Source organism: Parathielavia appendiculata (genome assembly GCF_033297405.1).
Source record: "Parathielavia appendiculata strain CBS 731.68 unplaced genomic scaffold N657scaffold_1, whole genome shotgun sequence".
NCBI lineage: Eukaryota > Fungi > Ascomycota > Sordariomycetes > Sordariales > Chaetomiaceae > Parathielavia > Parathielavia appendiculata.
In genome coordinates this window covers 3,146,931-3,166,043 of record NW_026944220.1, presented here as the reverse complement: position 1 = coordinate 3,166,043, position 19,113 = coordinate 3,146,931, and the positions used below count along the sequence as shown (strand labels likewise).

At 55.2% G+C, this 19,113-nt stretch overlaps 11 protein-coding genes across 11 annotated transcripts; 4 read left to right on the top strand and 7 right to left on the bottom strand.

Moving 5' to 3' along the window:
• Window positions 1-294: 294 nt before the first annotated feature.
• Window positions 295-1,451, top strand: N657DRAFT_652628 (uncharacterized protein; the record flags this gene model as incomplete). The annotated part of the gene is made up of 4 exons (XM_062794320.1): window positions 295-456; window positions 518-560; window positions 656-862; window positions 940-1,451. The coding sequence occupies 4 exons, from the start codon at window positions 295-297 to the stop codon at window positions 1,449-1,451; spliced, it is 924 nt and encodes a 307-aa protein (XP_062652917.1).
• A 261-nt stretch (window positions 1,452-1,712) lies between these two features.
• N657DRAFT_56936 (uncharacterized protein) lies at window positions 1,713-4,034 on the top strand. The gene is made up of 2 exons (XM_062788656.1): window positions 1,713-3,937; window positions 3,999-4,034. Exon 1 carries the CDS (start codon window positions 1,974-1,976, stop codon window positions 3,852-3,854), a length of 1,881 nt encoding a protein of 626 aa, XP_062652916.1. The 5' UTR covers window positions 1,713-1,973; the 3' UTR covers window positions 3,855-3,937; window positions 3,999-4,034.
• On the bottom strand, window positions 3,923-4,647 carry N657DRAFT_56813 (uncharacterized protein). The gene has a single exon (XM_062788565.1). It carries the CDS (start codon window positions 4,511-4,513, stop codon window positions 3,992-3,994), a length of 522 nt encoding a protein of 173 aa, XP_062652915.1. The 5' UTR covers window positions 4,514-4,647; the 3' UTR covers window positions 3,923-3,991.
• Window positions 4,648-4,661: 14 nt separating this feature from the next.
• Window positions 4,662-5,688, bottom strand: N657DRAFT_686525 (uncharacterized protein; the record flags this gene model as incomplete). The annotated part of the gene is made up of 2 exons (XM_062796838.1): window positions 5,404-5,688; window positions 4,662-5,345 (listed from the first exon to the last, which is right to left on the bottom strand). Exons 1-2 carry the CDS (start codon window positions 5,590-5,592, stop codon window positions 4,662-4,664), a joined length of 873 nt encoding a protein of 290 aa, XP_062652914.1. The 5' UTR covers window positions 5,593-5,688.
• Window positions 5,689-5,706: 18 nt separating this feature from the next.
• N657DRAFT_56899 (uncharacterized protein) lies at window positions 5,707-6,303 on the bottom strand. The gene has a single exon (XM_062788631.1). It carries the CDS (start codon window positions 6,139-6,141, stop codon window positions 5,821-5,823), a length of 321 nt encoding a protein of 106 aa, XP_062652913.1. The 5' UTR covers window positions 6,142-6,303; the 3' UTR covers window positions 5,707-5,820.
• N657DRAFT_586822 (ENTH-domain-containing protein) lies at window positions 6,259-8,412 on the bottom strand. Its single transcript, XM_062789807.1, has 4 exons — window positions 8,103-8,412; window positions 8,013-8,044; window positions 7,874-7,953; window positions 6,259-7,813 (listed from the first exon to the last, which is right to left on the bottom strand). Exons 1-4 carry the CDS (start codon window positions 8,182-8,184, stop codon window positions 6,466-6,468), a joined length of 1,542 nt encoding a protein of 513 aa, XP_062652912.1. The 5' UTR covers window positions 8,185-8,412; the 3' UTR covers window positions 6,259-6,465.
• A 1,362-nt stretch (window positions 8,413-9,774) lies between these two features.
• Window positions 9,775-10,834, top strand: N657DRAFT_652625 (uncharacterized protein; the record flags this gene model as incomplete). The annotated part of the gene is made up of 4 exons (XM_062794319.1): window positions 9,775-9,944; window positions 10,006-10,073; window positions 10,294-10,570; window positions 10,639-10,834. 4 exons carry the CDS (start codon window positions 9,775-9,777, stop codon window positions 10,832-10,834), a joined length of 711 nt encoding a protein of 236 aa, XP_062652911.1.
• Window positions 10,835-10,989: 155 nt separating this feature from the next.
• N657DRAFT_56398 (DNA-directed RNA polymerase III-like protein) lies at window positions 10,990-12,829 on the bottom strand. Its single transcript, XM_062788251.1, has 2 exons — window positions 12,189-12,829; window positions 10,990-12,127 (listed from the first exon to the last, which is right to left on the bottom strand). The coding sequence occupies exons 1-2, from the start codon at window positions 12,449-12,451 to the stop codon at window positions 11,158-11,160; spliced, it is 1,233 nt and encodes a 410-aa protein (XP_062652910.1). The 5' UTR covers window positions 12,452-12,829; the 3' UTR covers window positions 10,990-11,157.
• Window positions 12,830-14,243: 1,414 nt separating this feature from the next.
• N657DRAFT_686521 (SET domain-containing protein) lies at window positions 14,244-16,243 on the top strand. The gene is made up of 2 exons (XM_062796837.1): window positions 14,244-15,390; window positions 15,450-16,243. The coding sequence occupies exons 1-2, from the start codon at window positions 14,660-14,662 to the stop codon at window positions 16,027-16,029; spliced, it is 1,311 nt and encodes a 436-aa protein (XP_062652909.1). The 5' UTR covers window positions 14,244-14,659; the 3' UTR covers window positions 16,030-16,243.
• A 238-nt stretch (window positions 16,244-16,481) lies between these two features.
• N657DRAFT_676803 (uncharacterized protein) lies at window positions 16,482-17,745 on the bottom strand (the record flags this gene model as incomplete). Its single annotated transcript, XM_062795926.1, has 3 exons — window positions 16,482-17,131; window positions 17,202-17,556; window positions 17,617-17,745. 3 exons carry the CDS (start codon window positions 17,743-17,745, stop codon window positions 16,482-16,484), a joined length of 1,134 nt encoding a protein of 377 aa, XP_062652908.1.
• A 235-nt stretch (window positions 17,746-17,980) lies between these two features.
• N657DRAFT_56663 (uncharacterized protein) lies at window positions 17,981-19,036 on the bottom strand. The gene is made up of 3 exons (XM_062788440.1): window positions 18,770-19,036; window positions 18,419-18,668; window positions 17,981-18,337 (listed from the first exon to the last, which is right to left on the bottom strand). The coding sequence occupies exons 1-3, from the start codon at window positions 18,881-18,883 to the stop codon at window positions 18,216-18,218; spliced, it is 486 nt and encodes a 161-aa protein (XP_062652907.1). The 5' UTR covers window positions 18,884-19,036; the 3' UTR covers window positions 17,981-18,215.
• Window positions 19,037-19,113: the final 77 nt, after the last annotated feature.

Below are 19,113 nucleotides of genomic sequence, written 5' to 3'. Positions count from 1 at the left end.
ATGGCACAACACTCATAGCCGATTGTTGCGAACCTTTCCGTCTGAAGCTCGGAACGGTGGAGATCGATTGATGGCGGAAGGATTGCACTCAACAGCTTCCTATTTTAGATCTTCTGACAGGACTGGCAGAGTGGGGCGATTTTGGGCTCACATCAACCAATTGGAAGGCGGCACTTAAGGCTGACCCATCGGCGACAGCTATCGGCAGGCATTCGTCCCTCACCTGCTCCATCGTACGACAGCTTGGTATCCGAACTGTCGCAATACCATCCTCGACCCTTAATGAAAAACGCGATGGACAGCTTTAAAACGAGATTTGTGTTGTCTATCCCATTCATTGTGCTCGGGTTCATGCTCACACGCGCACCGTTCATGATGACCTCGGTAGCACCTTCGCAACCGTGGGCTGACAGCCCCTTGAAGCTCATCACAACCCCCCAGTTCGAGACCAAGAAGGTTGACCGCGAGGATCCATTCCTTTGCCTACTGTTAAGACGCTAATAGCCCGTTTTTGCAGACCGATATCTTCACGTCAGGAGCGACTCACATGGCCTTGCTGCGTATGTTACCCCAATTCTCGCCGCTGTTCCGTCGAACCGGAGATACCGGAGGGCGAGTTCCATTCCAGAGGAAGCGCACTAACAAGCAAGGGCAGATAACTCCATCCTCCGCGGTTACAACTCCATCTATCATCAAGCCCCTATTGTCCTCGAAAAAGACAAGGCCGACTTCGTCGGTTATTGCCTTACCTGGTTCAAGTTTGTCAAGTCGCACCATGACGACGAGGAGAATACCTTATTCACCAAGATCGAGGAGCTGCTGAAAGACACGTCGGTATTTGACGAGACTCACAATGAGCATGGTTAGTCGCCCCGCGGACTGACCACAATCCATCTGATCGTCCCAATTACCGATTTCTGATGCTTCGGCCGACTGCAGAGTCCTTCCTCACCGGCCTCGCCGACTTCGAAAAGTACCTTACCGGCCTCAGAGGCCCCGCTGATTTCTCGGGGCAAGAGCTACTGCGAATCATGAAGTCGTTCCAAGAGCCCTTTGAGCAGCATTTCCACCGCGAAATTGCGACCATCTCCAGGTTCTCCAATCACCCGAACGCGCCGAAGCCGGGAACTCCCGAAAGCGACGCCGCAGCAGCAACATTCAAGGCATGGGGGAAAAGCACCGTGACCAAGGCTGGTGTGATTGATGTGGTGCCCTTCTTCCTGCTCAACCTCGACCGCACAGTCGAGGACGGCATGTGGGCAAACTGGCCGCCAATGCCCGCGCCCATCAAGTGGGGCCTGATCAACCTAGCCGGTGCCTGGCATTTCGGATGGTGGAGGTTTTCCTCATGCGATGCTGCTGGTCGGCCCCAGGAGCTGTGGGCTTATCGAGCGGTGGAAAAGAATACCAGTCGCGATCAAGAGGCAAAGGCTCAAAACGATATTCCATGATCGCAGAAAGGTATGTCCTGCGCTTGCGCATCCATGCGTTTCGAAGTAATGGAAACCGTCCCTGTGGCGTGCCGCAGTGGCTTTGTTTTAATGTGTAGGATGCTGGGTGTCTGAGGTAGATGGTCGCCAGCGTCTATGCCATCCTAGCGGATTAGATTCCGCAACCGCGTACTGAGTATCACCGGGGTTGTATCCAAGAAGTGTAATGGGCTAGTCAGGACTCGAGAGCCGATTCGAACGCATTACAGCAGGGAGTAGCCTTTGCGAGGATTCATCTACACTGTTTCAGGCTTTACAAGCTTCGATATTGAACTCCATCTCGGGTCGCCCACCCAGACGAGTGTCGTGGAGTGACTTCGAGGTTCAGAAGCTTTCGCTGACAAATCCGGCTCCCCGCCCCAAACTCACTTGGCTTTAATCAGCCATGTCCCACTCTCCCCAGACGTATAACCACAACAGAGTTCAGAAGATCTGTACCCACTTCAGCAATCGGCAAACCCTTTTTTTCACGCCTGGGACCTCATGGCGAACAAAATGCGGAGCTCTGGTGGCTGCTGGACGTGTCGTCTTCGGCGCAAAAAGTGCGACGAGGAACGTCCGGTTTGCAAGGGCTGCCTTGCCCTTGAGATCAACTGCCTCTATAGTTATGAGAAGCCGGAATGGATGGACGGCGGAGAAAGGCAGAGGCAAAGAGCAGAATGGCTCAAGAAGGAAGTCAAGCTACAGGCCACCCGTCGGCGAGAGCTCCGGTATCTTCAAGGTCTTGAGATCAGGCTCGAGTCCCATGACGCCTCGCTCACCGACGACAGCGACACTGCGGCGCCCAAGGACTGGATAAACGCAGCCCCGCCGTCTATCCAAACGACCGGTCTCTCCACACCAGAAGCCGGAACACAGGATTCCACGCCAGCATCCGCGTCCGACACTGCTCTGACTGATATAGCCCTGACCGTTCCGTCTCCTGACGAGCACTCCAGTGCCTCCCCGTTCCCTGGCCTCGATCTCCGAGCGAGCTTGTCTCAAGAAGCGGAAGCGCAGTCAGCCATGATGTACCTGGACTATGTGTTCCCATTTCTGTTTCCTTATTACCGGCCTTCTTTTGCAGACGTCGGGCGGGGTTGGCTGCTCGTTCTTCTCACCAAGAACAAAGCTCTCTTCCATTCTGCGCTCAGTCTGGCAGGGTATTTCCACGTCATCGTTCTCGGCCACATCGAGGACGCGTCGCCACATTGTCATACCCACAACCTGGAACTCCTCCACGAACAGCAAGGGCTGGCGCTGCAATGGTTGCGGCGTGAGATGCAAGACATTATCACCCGCGGTGTCAAGGGCAATCTCGCCGAGGCGAACCGTGTGATGGCAAGCATAGTCCAACTCATGACATGCGACGTCGCTATCGCGAAACCGGGCAACTGGACGATGCATCTGGATGCTGCAACAGAACTGTTCAACGAGATTATGAAGCACCATGCGATGGCGGAAGACGGCCATGCTTGTTTCATAATGGTTCTCCTTCAGCTGGGCTCAAGACCTTTTACTTGGACCCCAAAGAATCACCCATGGGGTTCGGACCAGGCCATACTGCGGTTCTTCACGGCTCAGCTACTGTTCTTCGACACCCTCGCCAGCACGGCGCTGCAACAGCCTCCGCGACTTCAACAATGGCATCAGGGTCTCCTGGCGACTCTCAATGAAGAGGCCCTGAAACGGGTGCCGGAGAGTGAAAAGGAAGCGACGGTGCCTCACATCAATCTCCAAGAGTTCTTGGGCGTAGAGAACTGGGTCGTGATTGCTGTTGCTGAAATAGCCGCCCTAGACTCGTGGAAGAAGGATATGAGGCGAGCGGGGTCTCTGTCCGTGGCCGAGCTCGTCTCTCGCGGTTCAGCCATTGAGCAACGTCTCCGCGGATCCCTGGTGGCGCTTGAGAACGCCAGTCTCAGCCCAGGGCTGGCTGACGGACCGCAGCATCTCCTGCAATACTATGCCGGCACTTTCATGCCCCAAATGATGCATGGATCCTCGACGAACACTCGCATTTGGGCACAGGCGGCGATCACCTACCTCAGCGTGGTCCTGTCTGGGTGGCAGCCGTCGAGCCATGAGATCCAGCTGTCTGTCACACGGACGGTTGAGATGCTGTTAAGCCTCCCCAGCCCCGACTGCCTCAGAACACTTGTCTGGCCCTTCACCGTCACGGGTTGCCTAGCCACCCCGGATCAAGAGCAACTATTCCGGGACATGGTGGCAGGGATGGGGCCGCTGAAGGTTTTTGGCACCATCAGGGAAGGCCTCGCCATCATGGAAAAGGTCTGGGAGCGCCGTGCCGAGATTGAGAGCATGTCGGATCAGTGGGACCTGGCGACGTGTCTTCGCTGCCTCGGCGAGCCGGCCCTGCTCATATGAGCCGAAGCAAGTGATACAAGATGGGTTTACCCTACGACCGGAACGTTGACATGGGAACTCAAACGTTCCAAAGAAAGAGACGGGTGAGACGATTTTACCACTAAGTACTGGAACAACAGATGCTGATGATGTTTTCTTTACCAGCCTTCCCGAAGGGCTCTCCGAACATCGAAAAGGATACGAGAGAGATCATATCCTTCCCAGAGCCTACAAATGACGCATGCCATCTCCCTCCTCTCATTTTCCGTTTCTGTCCCGCTGACTTGCTCTTTGGACAGTTGCCAGAGGCACCGGAACCAATGACTCGTACGGGCTCCGAACGAAACCCAGTTCACACAAGGCGTCTTCGCCCCAATCCGCCATATCACGCCTTGTCTTCGCTTCCCTTCATATCTTCGATAGTTGGCTCTTGTCTTCTGCTTCACATGACCCTCGAGGGACGGGGTGATCATATCCCTCTCCCCAACGGTCTGATCGACCATCGTGCTACATGTTGCTTCTGCAGGCGGAGGGGCCCTCCTCCAAGGGCAACATGGCGATGGCCAAAACTCGCGACGTCGTCTCTGTCTCCGATGGTGTGTGATGGATTTGTTTGGCGCGCCCCTGGCTCGCTGCGGACCAGTCTGGCTGGCCGATTCCGGCCATTGCCGGTGTTGCATGCTCGAGTATTCGCTGCTCCCGTGCGGACAATGCGTTCGACCTCGAATCGCACTTCATTCCCAGGTTTCGCGCTTTCTCCCTGCTCGCAATTTCCGATTCCTCGAAGCGGCGCCCAAGTCGTGAACCCTTATGCCGATAAGCCGGCGCCTAAAACCCATAGTCCGGGCGCTGCGGCGGCATCCTTGCCGCCGCCGGTTGGCCAGGTGGGTTGTCATAAACCAAGCTCCCTTCAAGCGCTCCATTTCCTGACCTCGTCGGGGCGATCGTGATGGGCCGGTTGAGGTTAAGGCGGTCCTCAGCAATGCTGGGTCTCGAAGGTGTTGCTGAGCGAGTGAAGTCGGCCACACCTAGCCTTCCGCTCCCGGAATCTGGCGTCAGCGTCGATGCAAACCGCCCACTGGATTCGCTCATTCTTTGGCCATATAACCTCCGATCTCCACGAGCCGGTTCTTCTCTCACGGCAAAGACCGCCTTCCTCAGCTGCCGCTCCCCCAGCTGCAGGAACGCCACCGACAACGCGCTGAGCGCAAATAAAGCACACGCGGCAATCAACAACCCCCAGACTGTAAACAGCCTGAAGCACGCCGCTCTCCCATCGCTCAAAAAGACAATCCGTCCGACGGATTTGCCGGGCGGCACGGTGACCTCAAGTCTACCGTTTGGCGCCACATCTGCACAGTTTGCGTCTGCCAACGGAAGACCTAGGATGGTGCTGATGACCACCAAGGGGATCAGGAGAAGCAGATCAATGGACAATGTCCCCACGTAGGGGAGGTACCGCCTGCTGTAACCGGTCCAGGAGAAGAGGGCCCAGACCAAGGATGCGCTGGTCTTCCTCACACTAGATCAATTATTTGCTCACATTGGGTTGGAGGAACAAAGAGCTTACAAAGACCACGATGACGACAAGGCTGCCTGATGATGCTTGACGGTCACGGGCTGTGTTGGCGATCAATTGGCCCGCCAAACCTGTGATGACGACGAGGACAACGGTCTGGGCCACGCGCGCTGTGAGGAAGGCATAGCCGTAAAAGCCTTGGGGCCGAAGGGAGAGTGTGTCGCGAACGACGACTGGCATGGCGAGGAAATATCGGTGTTTACGCTCGAGTACTGAAACAGAGGTGTTGTGTCCCTTGAGTGTACTGGAGTTGGTTTATAGCATGTTTTAGTTGCCGGGAGGAAAAGATGAATCGCAGGGGAGTTGGAGAAGAAAACGTCAACAGGGAGGCGGTGGCTATTGAAGCTAAACCAGTCAGCGATGATCAGACATAGCATCCAATTTTCAATGTCCGGTTTCCTGAAATTGCTAACAGGCATGACCTAGCGTGGCCCCATGGGCGACGGCGATGGCCATGTTGATCAAACGCTCCAGATGTCTACGCGGTGCTGGAACTACATCATGGGGGGAAGTTCGAATATCGGACGAAGTATGGCACTCCGGTGCGTCATCCTGATCTGTCGTTTGAGGGGTGTCTGGAGCCTGCCCCGGCCCATTACCCGGAACCGGCCGGAGATTCGGCCGGGGAAGTGGGGCATGTTCGGCATTTGGCCTGGGCCGGTTCGATCGGCGGCCGTCAATAACGGCCACGGTTTTATGACAATCAAGGTCAACGCACACCAACCCCATCCTTGCTTCTGAGTGGTCCAGTCACTATGCGGCGTGTCTGCGGCGCAACCCGTCGCGGCCGGAAACTTGGGGCCCCAGCACACTGGATAGTCAATAAGAGAAAAGAACGAAGTGCAAAAGATGACGTCCAACCTTAGAATTTGTTTTATCCCGTACGCCTCTACTCCTACATGCTGCTCAACATCTCACGAGAACAGCATTTCGCCTAAATGACCTACAACCAAAACGAGACGCATCATAACCACCTTCAACCCTGCTATGTTTTCCTCCCCCGGCCGGCAGCCACAGTAAACCAGGGAGATTGACGCTGAAGACGGGGAGAACCTAGCCGAGCAAGTCATCCAAGCCATTGCCCAAAGGCTTGCTTCCAGTTCCGGAAGTGTTCGTGGTTGATGGCGCAGGGGCGCCCCAGATACCGGCGCTGCTCTTCTCCTTCGCAAGCTGGTTTATGGCGGGGCCTGGCCCGGTCTGCGTATTCTTCTTGATGCCGACGCTAGCCTGAGACCACAAGGCGCCAAACGCGTCACCGCCCGCGACCGGCTTGGCACTCGCAGGGCCGCTGGTGGCTTTAGCACCACCGAGCGTGGATGAAGCAGCAGGCTGTTGCACTGATGAAAAGTAATTGGGCGCTGCCGCCTGGTATCCGGCAGGCTTGGGCGCCTGCGCAGCCGGTGAGAGCGTGCTCGCGGTGAGCGGTGTGGAGAATGCCGAAAAGTTGCCGGCCGGACTGGAGGTGGAACTTGGCGGCGGGGAGATGGACGACATAGCGACCATACCGCTGAGGTTTGCTTGCTGTGGTGCAGACACAGGCTTGGGTGCCGCCAACGGCATTCCAGGCGCAGCTGACGTAATAGGTGGTGGTAGAGACGTTGGAAGGACTGCAGTCTGAGGAGCCGGCGTGGCGGACTGGAAATCATCGAACTCGTCGTCGTCGTTGGTGGTACCGCCGAGAGAGGCGAGCCCAGAAGCCATAGTGGCTGCTGCGGGCGAAGCCGATGCGGCAGGCTCGGCGAAATCAAAAAGATCCACCTCAGGCTCTTTCTTCTTCGGCTGCTCGGTGGTCTGTTTCGCCCTCGCACGCTCGGTGGTGCCTCGCGTCTTCGCCGCGGCAATTGAAGCTGAAGGCCGCTCCCCTTCGTCAAACTCGTCATATTCTTCAAATTTGTCCGCGCGCGATGACTGAGTCCCACGGTATTCGTCAGATTGGCCTCCGAAGCCACCTCCATCACCGTACACACCGCCGGAGAAGCCGCCGTACGTAGAACTGCTGCCGGCGCCGCCGCCGTAGCCTGAATCGCTTCCGAATCCGCCATAGCGGCTCGAGCTGCCAAAGCCGCCACCGCCCTGCATGGCCGTGAACTTCCCCTTATTGGCGCGCGCTTTCTTACGCTCCGCACGGATACGCTCCACGTCGCTCAGGAGTTCGGCCAGTTCCTTGGCACGGTGGCGGACATTGACGCCCTGATCCTTGCCGTTCTGGTCGATATAATGGAATTGGCGCAGCATCTTGAGGAGGGTGATATGAGATCGAGCATCGTCAATAACGCGCTCGGAGCCGTGCTTAATCAGGTACTCGAGTAGTTGAAGTGCCTTGTAAATTTGTCGCCATTCCTCGGCCGACTTCTCCGTGAAGCGCCGGTAGATCATCGGCATGATCTCGTTCAGGGTTTGGCTAAGAGCAGTACTGGTTACACTTCATCCTCGCTGGATCTGGCTCCGGTAGGATACGTACTAGTTGAAAGTGCCGTCGGCAATCTCCTGCATCTGCGTCGAGGATGCGCCCCATGGCTCGTTGTTTGTGGCTTCGCGGACCTGGCAGATCTCAGTCTCTGGGCGTTGCGCCTCGATCGGCTCAAGCAGTGTCCACCGACCTTTGCCTCCATCTCGGTGTAGTTCATGACGGCTAATACGAAAAGTCAACAAACGGAGCAGAGTACAGCCGCGCGTGGCATGCCACATACCATTTTGCACCTTCCGAACACCGGCCTTGATATCATACAGGGTCAGATTCGACACCTGCTTCTTGATGTTGTTCAGGTCCATCGTGGAAAATCGCGGCGCCAAACGCCCTAGGATAATACAAGAGTAAGTGCAGGGCCCTACTGTAGCGCGGACAATGGCTCCAAGGCTTCTGGTCGAGGCGGCAAGTTTTGTCGCGGTTTGACGATTCGGGCGACTTGGAGGGATGGGCACTCACCGGCGACACCTTGCGATTTCCCAAAACGCCAAGGCCCATTCTTTGTGGAACCGGTGATCAAGAAGGCATTTCAGCCTGAGGTTCAAGGCATAAACCGACCGTACAGGGGCTAGGAAATGGGAAGTCTCGGAAATTTGTCTGATCATGGAAAATGACATTGGGTGTGAAATGTCAAATGGTATTTCCGCTAGCCATACCTATTTCAGTAGGCGAAGCAATAGAGGGCTAGGGTTAGAGCTCTATATAGTTAGGCACTTAATATTCTACTAATAAATAGTTAAGCTAAGGAAGGCACTAATTATACTTCTATATTATTAGCAATGAGACTTAACGTTATATTTCCAATTCGCTAACTAAGTTTTTTGAGGGGCTTAATTGAAAATATTTCGAAATTCGACGGAATTTCGCAATAACATGAAATTTTCATTTCGTATTCCTAACAGGGGCATTAGGCTTTTGAGCGGCAACAAAATTTGAGAACTCGGACTCCCGTCTGCTCCGGAGGACTTACCTTCATCATCAACATCAGCATGCCGATTTGCCTTTCATCCAACTGTATTCAATCTGTATTATACCTAATCTAGGGTCTCAGTCTGTAACGGTGCGTGTCTTTTCTCATGTTTCCTATTTCTTTCTTCTCCTGCTTCTATCTCTCTGAGCTGAGCTGCAGCTGGAACTGGAGCTCCCAGGTTCACCTGCATGTGTCATTGGAGCTCTTCCAAACACACGTATTCATACCTCCTTACCTTCCACGCCCTGAACTGGACCACAAGCCGCCGACTATGTAACGACAATCGACCGTCAATCACAAGCCATGGCTTGAAATCCTGAAGACATCGCCGGATCCTGGTCCCCCCGTCTCTGTTCACCATGAATTACCCCCGCAGGTTACTGCGTGGAAGAGCCGAGAGCTTCACAAACGCTGCATCCTTCCTCTCTCCATTGGGGGGAGGCCAAGGCCGGCCAAGCCGTGCCCAATAGACGATGGGCAAGGTTCCGCTTGGCCTGCTCTTTCCAGTGCAGCCCCTCAGACACAGCTCTCTCGATTCAGATTCTCTGCAGGGCCAGCTCAAGTGGGCGTCGCCTTACCGCAAACACGCTGCTGGCGTTGCTTGACTGGAGGCCTTTGGCCTGGAGAATTCACTCTCTCTCAACACAATTGCTTGCAAGAATCTGGCAACCGCCATTCTCTTGGGCTGCTGGCAGAGACTGCTTTGAAGCTTTCGCTGCCGTCACTCCTCAGGTGGACAACGACTTTCAAGTGCTCAGCTTCTCGACCCCCCACATCTGGGAGCTTCATCACGACCTCATTCGATCATGGCCCCTCACTTCTTACAGGAAGGAGCTATGCCTGCCCCACGCCTCCTCATCCACACGCTTCTGTTGATCTGATTGGCTTTACTTAACACTAACCCACTTCCCATTCAGATCGGAAAATGTTTCGACCCCTCCTACCCCGCCATTGCTCGTCTCTCGTCCGACCTTCCTCTCTCCTTCGCAATCTTCCATCTGGCCAATTCACTTCGGCCTCTTTCCCGTCTCTCCAATTCAACATCAGAATATCTGTCAGAGCCTTCTCCGCATCCGCCGCCGACATGTCTAAAGTGTGAGTTTCCAGACGCTCCGCCCAGACACGTCCGAAGTCTATACTGACCATGGTAACTCAGCTTCCTCGATGTCAAGTGGGTAGGCCCTGTTCTCGACGAGAACAACCGGCCCACGAACGAGATCAAGGGTGAGTGATTGCAACCTCGTGCCTTCTTACCATACTTTCTCGGCTTGAATTCTAGTTTGGAATTCCTTTGATCCCTGTCTCTCTCCGTCTCTGCTCTCTGCAATCCCTCTCTGTGCACCTCGACCAAGACAGGTCAGGAAACCGGACCAGCAGGCCACTAGCCTCGCGTCATATCACCCTGGAGTATGCATTTGGCCAGTTAGCTAACGCATTCACGCAGAGCAGCAAGGCCGCATCAATCTGACCCTTTACGATGACGTTGTGCCCAAGACCGCCGAGAACTTCAGGGCGCTCTGCACCCACGAGAAGGGCTTCGGCTTCAGGAACTCTACGTTTCACCGCATCATCAAGGATTTCATGATCCAGGGTGGTGACTTCACCCGTGGCAACGGCACCGGCGGCAAGTCCATCTACGGCGAGAAGTTTGCCGATGAGAACTTCAAGTTGAAGCACGACAAGCCCGGTCTCCTGTCTATGGCCAACGCCGGCCCCAACACGTAAGGTTTCCCAGACACTCCACGCACCTTCAGTGAGTTATGAGCTGACCTGTCTTCCCCAACCGCAGCAACGGCTCCCAATTCTTCATCACTACCGTCGTCACTTCGTGGCTCGATGGACGCCACGTCGTCTTCGGCGAGGTCGCTGACGCCGAGTCGTTCAAGGTTGTCAAGGGTCTGGAGGCCACCGACGATGCGGTCGTCAAGAAGCAGATCGGGGACAAGAAGCCCGTCATCGTTGACAGCGGCATGGCCGAGGCCTAAGCGTACCAGGGAAATGCCAGGTTTGAAAGCTTCAAGAACAAGGTCAATCGCGGCATTCGTGTAGTTATTATCGAAGGCCCTAGGCTTTCTAGCCCAGAAAGTTCAAGGTTGGGTTCCATACGTCACTCTATATCCGATCGTCTCCAGTTGCAAAGTTCATGTGATGTCTCTGGATTTCTCCATGAGGGCGCAGGATCCAATTCAGACGCGGAACTCTAAGCCACGCAGAACCGGGTTGATGATCTAAGAGTACAGGGTTGGGTATAATCGAGGTTTCTGACCACACGAAAAATCCCCCTCCATGCTCGCTGGCTCAGGCACCTTCATGGGGGGAGAGCCACATTGGGCGCAACGGCCTTTGGTAAATCTTCGACGTCCAACCACTGCAAAAAGTAAACGCAATTGCTCGGACTGACAGGCCCTCCTTCTTCACACAGCTCAAATACGGGACACCGCCCGCAGGGGGCTTCGGTCAGCCCGTTGCTGAGCGGTTCCGGCCCCGGCGCGAGCGGCTGGTCCAGCCCGATGCCAGCCTCGCGCTCCTTTGCCCGCTTCTGGAAAGGCACCGTATCCTGCTTCATGGCGCGCGTCACGCGGTACCCGCGCCGCCGGCCCACGCGAACCGGCTCGATCAGCCCGTCGTAGGTGAGCACGTCGACAAGCTGCTGGATGTCGGCTTCGCCGAGCGTCGTGTTGTTGGTTATCCCTGTGTCGTGGATGAATTTGGCGATCTCGGCGACCGTGGGGTAGTGCCTGTAACCTGCGGGCATGGGGAGAAAGACGTGGCGGCTTTTGGCGCTGCCGCCGCGTGCGGGGGCTGAGGTGTCGTCGGTGGAGATATCGGTTGCAGAGCGTTTTGTGCCGCGGGCGGTTGTGCTGTCTGCGGTGACGGCGCCCTTTTTGGGGGGTTTGGCAGTTCCCCCTGAGGAAAACGCAGTAGGCTGTACTTGAGAACTCCGGTATGCGCTCCTCGTCTTGATGTACTCGAACACGATGCCCTCGAGCTCGCTGATGAATGCCGTGTCGAGTTCGCCGTCGGTGAACCATGGGCCGCCTGTTGCGCGCTCAGAGGGGCGAAGGGTCGCCTTGATGTACATTTTCTTGTTCGGGTGCTCGACATTTTTCATGCTCGCAATGTAGCCCTTCGATTCGAGAAACTTGATACAGTTCTTGACTACCGCCTCGTGCATGTTGAGCTTATTCTTGATCGTCCGGTTCCAGATGCCGTCGGCACCGGCCTCGTCGATGATCGAGTAAACCATGACCGTCTCGTCGTTGGGCAAGGAGGTGTACCTATGGCGCGAGCGGTCAGTATTCTTGTTCCAGCTACAGAGCATTAAATCGGGAGGCTTACTTCTTCGCCTCCTCCCTGCTGCGCCATCTCCATGCGAGCCCGGCATGGTGGTTTGTTGTGCCGACCAGGAGCTTATCATCGGTGAGCCCCTGGACGACGCGTACAAGGAGCAGAAGATCGTTGTTGGGGATGATGTTGAGATCGAGGAGGTCCCTTTGTGTGAATAGTCGCGTCTCGGAGCCGTGTTGCCTGATTTCCTCGTACAGGGCGTCTTTGAGAATCTGGAGCTTGGCGGAGTCATCCGCCATCTTGGTGCTCGCCATGGCTAATTGCGTTACGACCACGGCAATAGGCGTGTAGTTTGTGGATATGCCAGAATTTCCTGGCAGACGCAAGATTGAATTTGCAATGCGACAAGGTAAAATGGGGTTCGAAAGTTTTGGATGACACTTGGTTGTGGCAGCGATAACTGAACTGGCTCGCGACTTTTATGTGGGCCGCCCCTCCATCAGATTCTCAGCCCTGCGGAGACAAGATCTTTGGGACAGGGTTTGACGGCCTTGGACCCCACTTTAAGCGCTTGTCGCTGATCTGCTTCAGCCTTCCTGATCCATGTCCCCGAGCTCTGCTCTCGCTCAGCATTTGGTTTTCGACTTGGAGTTTCAGGCTCTGATGAACCGTTGACTGTTCATGATGTGCTCGAGCAGTCTCGTATCATTTATTCAGTACCTTCTTTCCGAAGCGCCGACCAGACTACATGCTTGGTCAACGGATGACGCGCCGCTAGCCGCAACATAGATGCTCGCTTGCTCGCCAAGACAAGAACTAAGCTGACGTTTGTTGGCCCATGGTATGATGATGCCATGATTCGAACGCCACGGTGTTTTGGACCCTGATCCGATTCGCAAAGATAAAGACGTGGCGGGAGACAGCTCACCTTAACAAGCATCAGCGCATCAGAATTCACAGGCAGTATGATTTTCTATCCACACCATACTCGCACATGATATGTTTTCCTCCAGATCGAATAGTCACAGGACGCATAGGTGCAACCGGTTTTCTGGCTCATACACACACTGATTAACAAGCGTCTGGTCCTCCAACCGCTGAACACATCGACCAGTCAGCCGCCAGCATACTTACCTGCCACGTTGGCGATGAAGCCGGGGGATGGACGTCCGTTGTATGGCGGTGTCTGGAGGGCGAACGAGTTTGAGGACGTTGACCGACCATCAAAGCGAGTGGCACGGCTTGTCCGAGAGGTGAATAGGCGACGCAGGGGAAGGCGAACATGGAGAATGGCCACACTGCCTTCCTGACAAGTTCGTGTGTGCGGCCATCCTGACTACAACCTGAGCTCCAGTCGCTGCGATTTCTTCTTACCGTTGAAGACGGGACATGTGCTAACTCGCCTTCCGCGGCCCTGGTAGCTTGCTTCTCAAAACTCCTGGCGCCATCCACGTTTTCCCTCGACGACGACGACACAGCTTCCGATCTCGGGTGACTGCCTCTCTGGTTCTCGTCGCGGTAGGAACTTGTTTCGGGCACAAACAACAGCATTGTGATGAAGTCGATGCCGGTCAGGACCGCCCGCAACCCACTTATACCACCGCCAACTCAACCCCCTATTCAGATACCCACACACCACTTGTCTGGGTCATGGACTTGTCTCACTCCTGCGACATGACACGAATGGCGGGCGCCAGGCTGCCTATGCCGACGTCGATCATGAAGGTGAAGGCATAGGCGGAGAGGAAGGCCGTGTGCTTTCTCTGGCGGAGTCGCCGCAGCGTGTTGTTGGGTTTGTTGGGTGAGGGCGGCGGGAAGATGAGCAGGGAGGAAGGGGACGAGGACGATTAAGGCGAGTTGGAGCCTGGCACAGCTGGAAGGTCCCTTCTGTCTTATCGAGCTCGTGGAAAGTTCGGAGGCGCGTCTTACGGATGGGATCTCGAATCTGAATCACTCGGCGGAGGATGGTGGCTGCTGGAATACCACTTGCGCGCCGGGCGAGAGATAAAGCACCGATATTGGGTACCCGGGACTTTCATACGGAGGTCATATACAATAGAGACGCTGTGCCGGCCATCGCTAGCTTGTAGCTGTCGTGTATGGGAGGTGGGCATGGCGTGTAGGACCGACTGGGCTCCTCTCCAAGCTCATCCACCTCAGAAATCCTGGTTCACTGGCCAGGTGAGTCAATGGTTGCTATTGCCGGATCGTCAAGGTAACGTATATGTACACAGTTTGGGGCTTCCGAACGCTGATATGTCTCGCAGGCTATAATGTCTGGAGGCTGTCCCTCCGATGATTAATCTTTGTGACTTGGCATCGCCGCACAGAGAACCGATATCATTTAGGCAAATGTCAGTTCAGCCATTGGCCATATTCCAGTCAAGAGGATCGACATGCCTGAGACGGCGTGATATGGGCAGTAAGTATCAAGGCAGTATGATTTTGAACATGTGTTTTGATCTCGCCGGCCTGGATTCTTCTCCTCAACCATGAATAGCACACCGAGCGATTAATCCAAGATGCAGACATTTCCTTTGATTATCGGACTATTCGTAGCAGGACTTACGAACGCTTTTCAGGAAAACATCGAAAAGGCGACGAGCTGCTCACGGAGCCCTCTGGTTCGCGAGGCCCAACTCGTTTGCTCAGCGCCCCAAGCCAAGCGTCAACGCCAAACCAGCTTCAAAGATGACACTCCGGGCCTATGGAAGAAATCTGACCAACGATATCAGCCTCCAAGCGACTATAAGCTTCCACCTTCCTGGAAGGGGCCGGAGAAGTGCTTCCAAGAATTTTGCCTTTTCTCAAACCCAAACTTTGGCGAGGGCATGTCCCTCATCACGACAAGCCGCATCGCCTATCTCGCTTCCAAGGCCCCAGTTACTTCCATTTCAGGTCTTCAACCGACGGCGTACTACGAGGCCGAGGTGCCCGGAAAAGGGGCTGGGCTGTTTGCCAATCGGACCATCCACAGAGGCGAGATCATCTTCCAGCGTCATCCAGTCCTCGCGATACAGTCCACTCCGCACCTCGACCTAGACCCCAGAGTGCGAGAAGAGTTGTATCAAGCTGCCATTGACCGGCTGCCCCAGGAAACTCGAGCTCGTTTCCTACGGCAAGTGGGCACTACCATGTACGACAAGGCCGAGAAGAACGCTTTCCGCATCTTTCTCGACGGCAGCCGCAAGCACTCCCCTCACTTGGGACTGTTTCCCGAGGTGAGCAAAATCAATCATGACTGCCGGCCCAAGTAAGTCCTCGCATTGTTCTAGTGGTCCTGATAAATTAGGTTGACTTACACGGCTCCAGCATCCACTACCGCATCACCGACTTCACCCACACCACCGTCGCGGTGCGAGACATCCACCCGGGCGAGGAACTCACCGTCAGCTACATCTACGGCAAGACGCTGCATGCCGACCGCCAGAAACAGCTCCACGAATGGGGCTTCAACTGCACCTGCAGCCAGTGCACCCTGCCCCCGCTCGAGATCGGCGCCTCAGACAACCGCATCCGCCAGATCAAGGCCCTCGAGAACGAGATCGAGACGCTCATGGCCCACCCGGGGGGTAAAGGCGTCAAGCCCGAGATGGGCGGCAAGCTGGTCGAGCTGTACGTGGCAGAGAGGCTCGACGCGTACCTCGCGCCGACGTACACGCGGGCGGCGCTCCTCTACTCCATGTTTGGCAGCGAGGAGAGGGCGAGGGTGTTCGCGACGGAGGCGATGGCCGCGCTGGAGAGGGAGGTCGGCCCGCAGGCCAAGGATATCGAGTCGATGAGGCGGTTGGCTGAAGATCCTAAGGGGCATTGGTCTTGGGGGATCAAGGTTACGAGCGGGACGGGTGCCAGTGAGGTGGGGAGGAATGAAACTCGTCGGAGCGGGAAGTAAGTTGACCGTTTGTGAGAGCGCTAGCGAGAATGGGTTTTGGAAGAGGGCGAGAGCTGTTCAATATTTGTCGTTTCATGGCCATCATCATTCTCATTGCCGCCTATGCTGCAACCCATCAGTGCATAGGCACATGTGGCACGCAAACTCAGCGGATGCCAATGGTAAGGGAGTATTAATCTTGTGAATTCGCGGTTGTGATTCTGTGTTAGTGATGTGAATGAATCTTATAATCCTGGAGGCTTTGGACTGTTGGGTTTTCTGTTCCTGGCCATCTCTAATTGCGGTCTGCTAGTGTCAGACCCGCCGGAACCCAGCTCGCGGTTGTATTTCAGGCGCCATGTTACTAACCCATCGCATATTATCCCTTCAACGATGCAGAAAACGTGTCCATCCAGCGTCGTTTGCAAATGGAACGGCCGTTCCTCATTGTCATCCCTCTGCCAGCGGCGTCTCTACCTTCTTGAAGACGTCGACAGCGGCGGTTGCGATGGCGGGGGAAGCCCCGGGGCAGAGAGAGCGCTGACAGAATGCGGATGGTCCCGAGGCGTAGTGTATATCGACGGACTGCTCGGCGGCGGCGAAGCCTCCTTCTGCTCTTCCTCGTCCGCCTCCCGCTGCACCTTTTTTAGATGCACCGCCCTCCCGATCCAGTACAGCAGGGCCATAACCATCAAGGCGATTCCCGCCCACGCCAGCGTGACCCAGCTTGTCCTAGCAACCGCAAATACCCCAGCAGCTACGCCCAAGTCGTTCACCTTCCTCTCGGCAACCTTGGCCCCGATGGCAGCAATCAACCCGCCAAGGATGAGGAAGAACAGGGCCGCGGAAACGAAGACGAGGTTGATCCAAACTGACCACATATAGCCCATACCTTTGCTGGCAGATTTGAGCGAGACGGCCGGAATGGAGGATAGGAAGGAGAGTCCTGCAAAACCGATGCCAATGCTGAAGATGACTCCGACGGCTTTGAGTAGCATGTTGAGGCTGTCGAGAGCTGACTCCAAAGGATAAGTGAATCCCAAGCTGAAGAGGGAAAGGTTCTGTCCTGGGCCGCCGAGGTTCAGAGCTGTTTCGATGAGGCACGGGATTGTTGAGGCCTCATCTGGTGGGAGGCAGTGTTAGCATCCTCAATAAGCTACATGAACGATGTGAGATTATCGGAATTGACGTACTTTCGGAGAAGAAATGGTGACATTGAATGATGTTACGGCGGCCATTTGGCATGAAGTCTCCTTCACAGACTGTCAGGGCGTACATCGAGTAAAAGTCGCGGATATGGCGCTTTTGGGGTGGCGTGGCAGGCATGTCGGCCATTCCGTTGTTGATGTCGTTGATCTCGTCACCTGCTTTGCTAGTGGAGGTGGTCGGAGGAGAAAGAGCACTGGAGGCCGCTGAAGTCATGCTGCTGCACAACGGACTCAAGAGACCCCCTACATTGTCACACTCGGTGGTTGTTGTCCGTGAAGGCGCGAAGGTATTCTCCGAGGCCTTGCTGTAGGTTTTGTTGCCGAGGTCCGAGGTGTAAATCTAGAGACGTGGTACATTAGCCAGGCAGGTGTCAGTATAGCAGTGGTGACGGTGCTGTACCGTGATGATATCGTAGGTGTCCAAGACGCCGGGTGTGTTGCCAGCGCAGAGTGCCAGCAGCGCCAGGATGAGGGCAGAGACTGTGAATACTACTGGCACAAGCCGGAAGAAATGCGCGCTCGTAAGCATTATTATAGCGTGAAATGATTGCAAGGAAAGGAAGGAAAGCGACGCCCCTGAAGTGAGGGAGTTTTTCAAGACGGCCGCAGATGTGACTCGAGTGTAGGGGGCAGAATCTTGATTCCCGGTCGAGCGGTTTAGTGATGAGCTCGAGGGCAAGATGGCCACATTATATAAGCAATTGGCGCAACCAGAGGTGAAGCGGTGGTGTTGCCTCCATGTGACTCTGACTTGTCATCTGGCTAGATCTGATCCCTGATTGTGGTGTCCGGTGAACCAGTGGCACTGTCAGGGGTCACTGATGCTGAGCACTGGCACATGGCCAAATTGAAGTGGGATGAGAATGGCGCTCCTTTGCTTGCATGTCTGGCGTGGCCACTGGCATGGAGCCAGATCACCGGTTGTGCACAGCGACACTTGTGTATCAAAGAACGCCGTGTTTGACGATCAGATGCAATGGCACATCTTGGTGTGACATTTCACAGTTCAACTTTTGAGAAAGTACTGCCTGTTTGCAATAGAAAAGTTCGAGGTTGGTAGATAGTTTGGTTCTGTAGGAACCGCAAGATGCATCTCAACGGCGCTCGAAGTGATAGATGACCTAGTAGGCTACTTGTTAGCCCTTATTGCATCTGTAAGCCAGAGCTGCACTCTCTAAGGTATGTCAGGACGGCGGCGTTACCATGGATGGGAGGCTGTACGACATGAAATGACCTGCATCCGATGTGCCGGCTTGACCGGAACCGCTGGGCTCCGGTTGGAAGCACCGGGCTGCCCCACATATCTGGTTGCATCGGGCTAAAGTGGGGCATTGACGGAGCCAATCCCTTTCGGCTTGTGCCGAAGAATTCGGAGTCACGGTTCGCAGCATTTCCATCATCTTTATCGGAGAAAGAAACGAATATGCTCTTCGACGTTACTAGTATGAGTGCCTAAGTCTGAAATTAGTCATTTGTACACGTACATCCGTCACGTGAAGCGGCATGGACTCATTGAGGACGGTCAGGTATAGAGTACCGTAGCCCTTTCTCACCGAGCGTTGCATCAACTGGAACCGGACTTCTTTGCATGGCGTTGGGAAGCGCTGAGAGCCGGGAAGGCCAAGGTAACTCAGCTCGAAAGTCAACGGGAAAGGCGGGTTTCCCATGCCGGGACTGCTCCATCACTGCCATCTGTCTTCTGAACCGCGGTGGCTGCTTGCTTCGAGTGAAAAGGACAAAAAACTGTGAAATTCATCTTCCAGCGACAGATCACACGGTGGATGGGGCCGAAACAGAGACTAGACAGACGACTTCTCACTAACTCCTCATGTCTGCTAGTTTGGAATGTTCCAAGGCAACGCCTTGGACATGGAAAATCAACTGTGAAATTCAACAT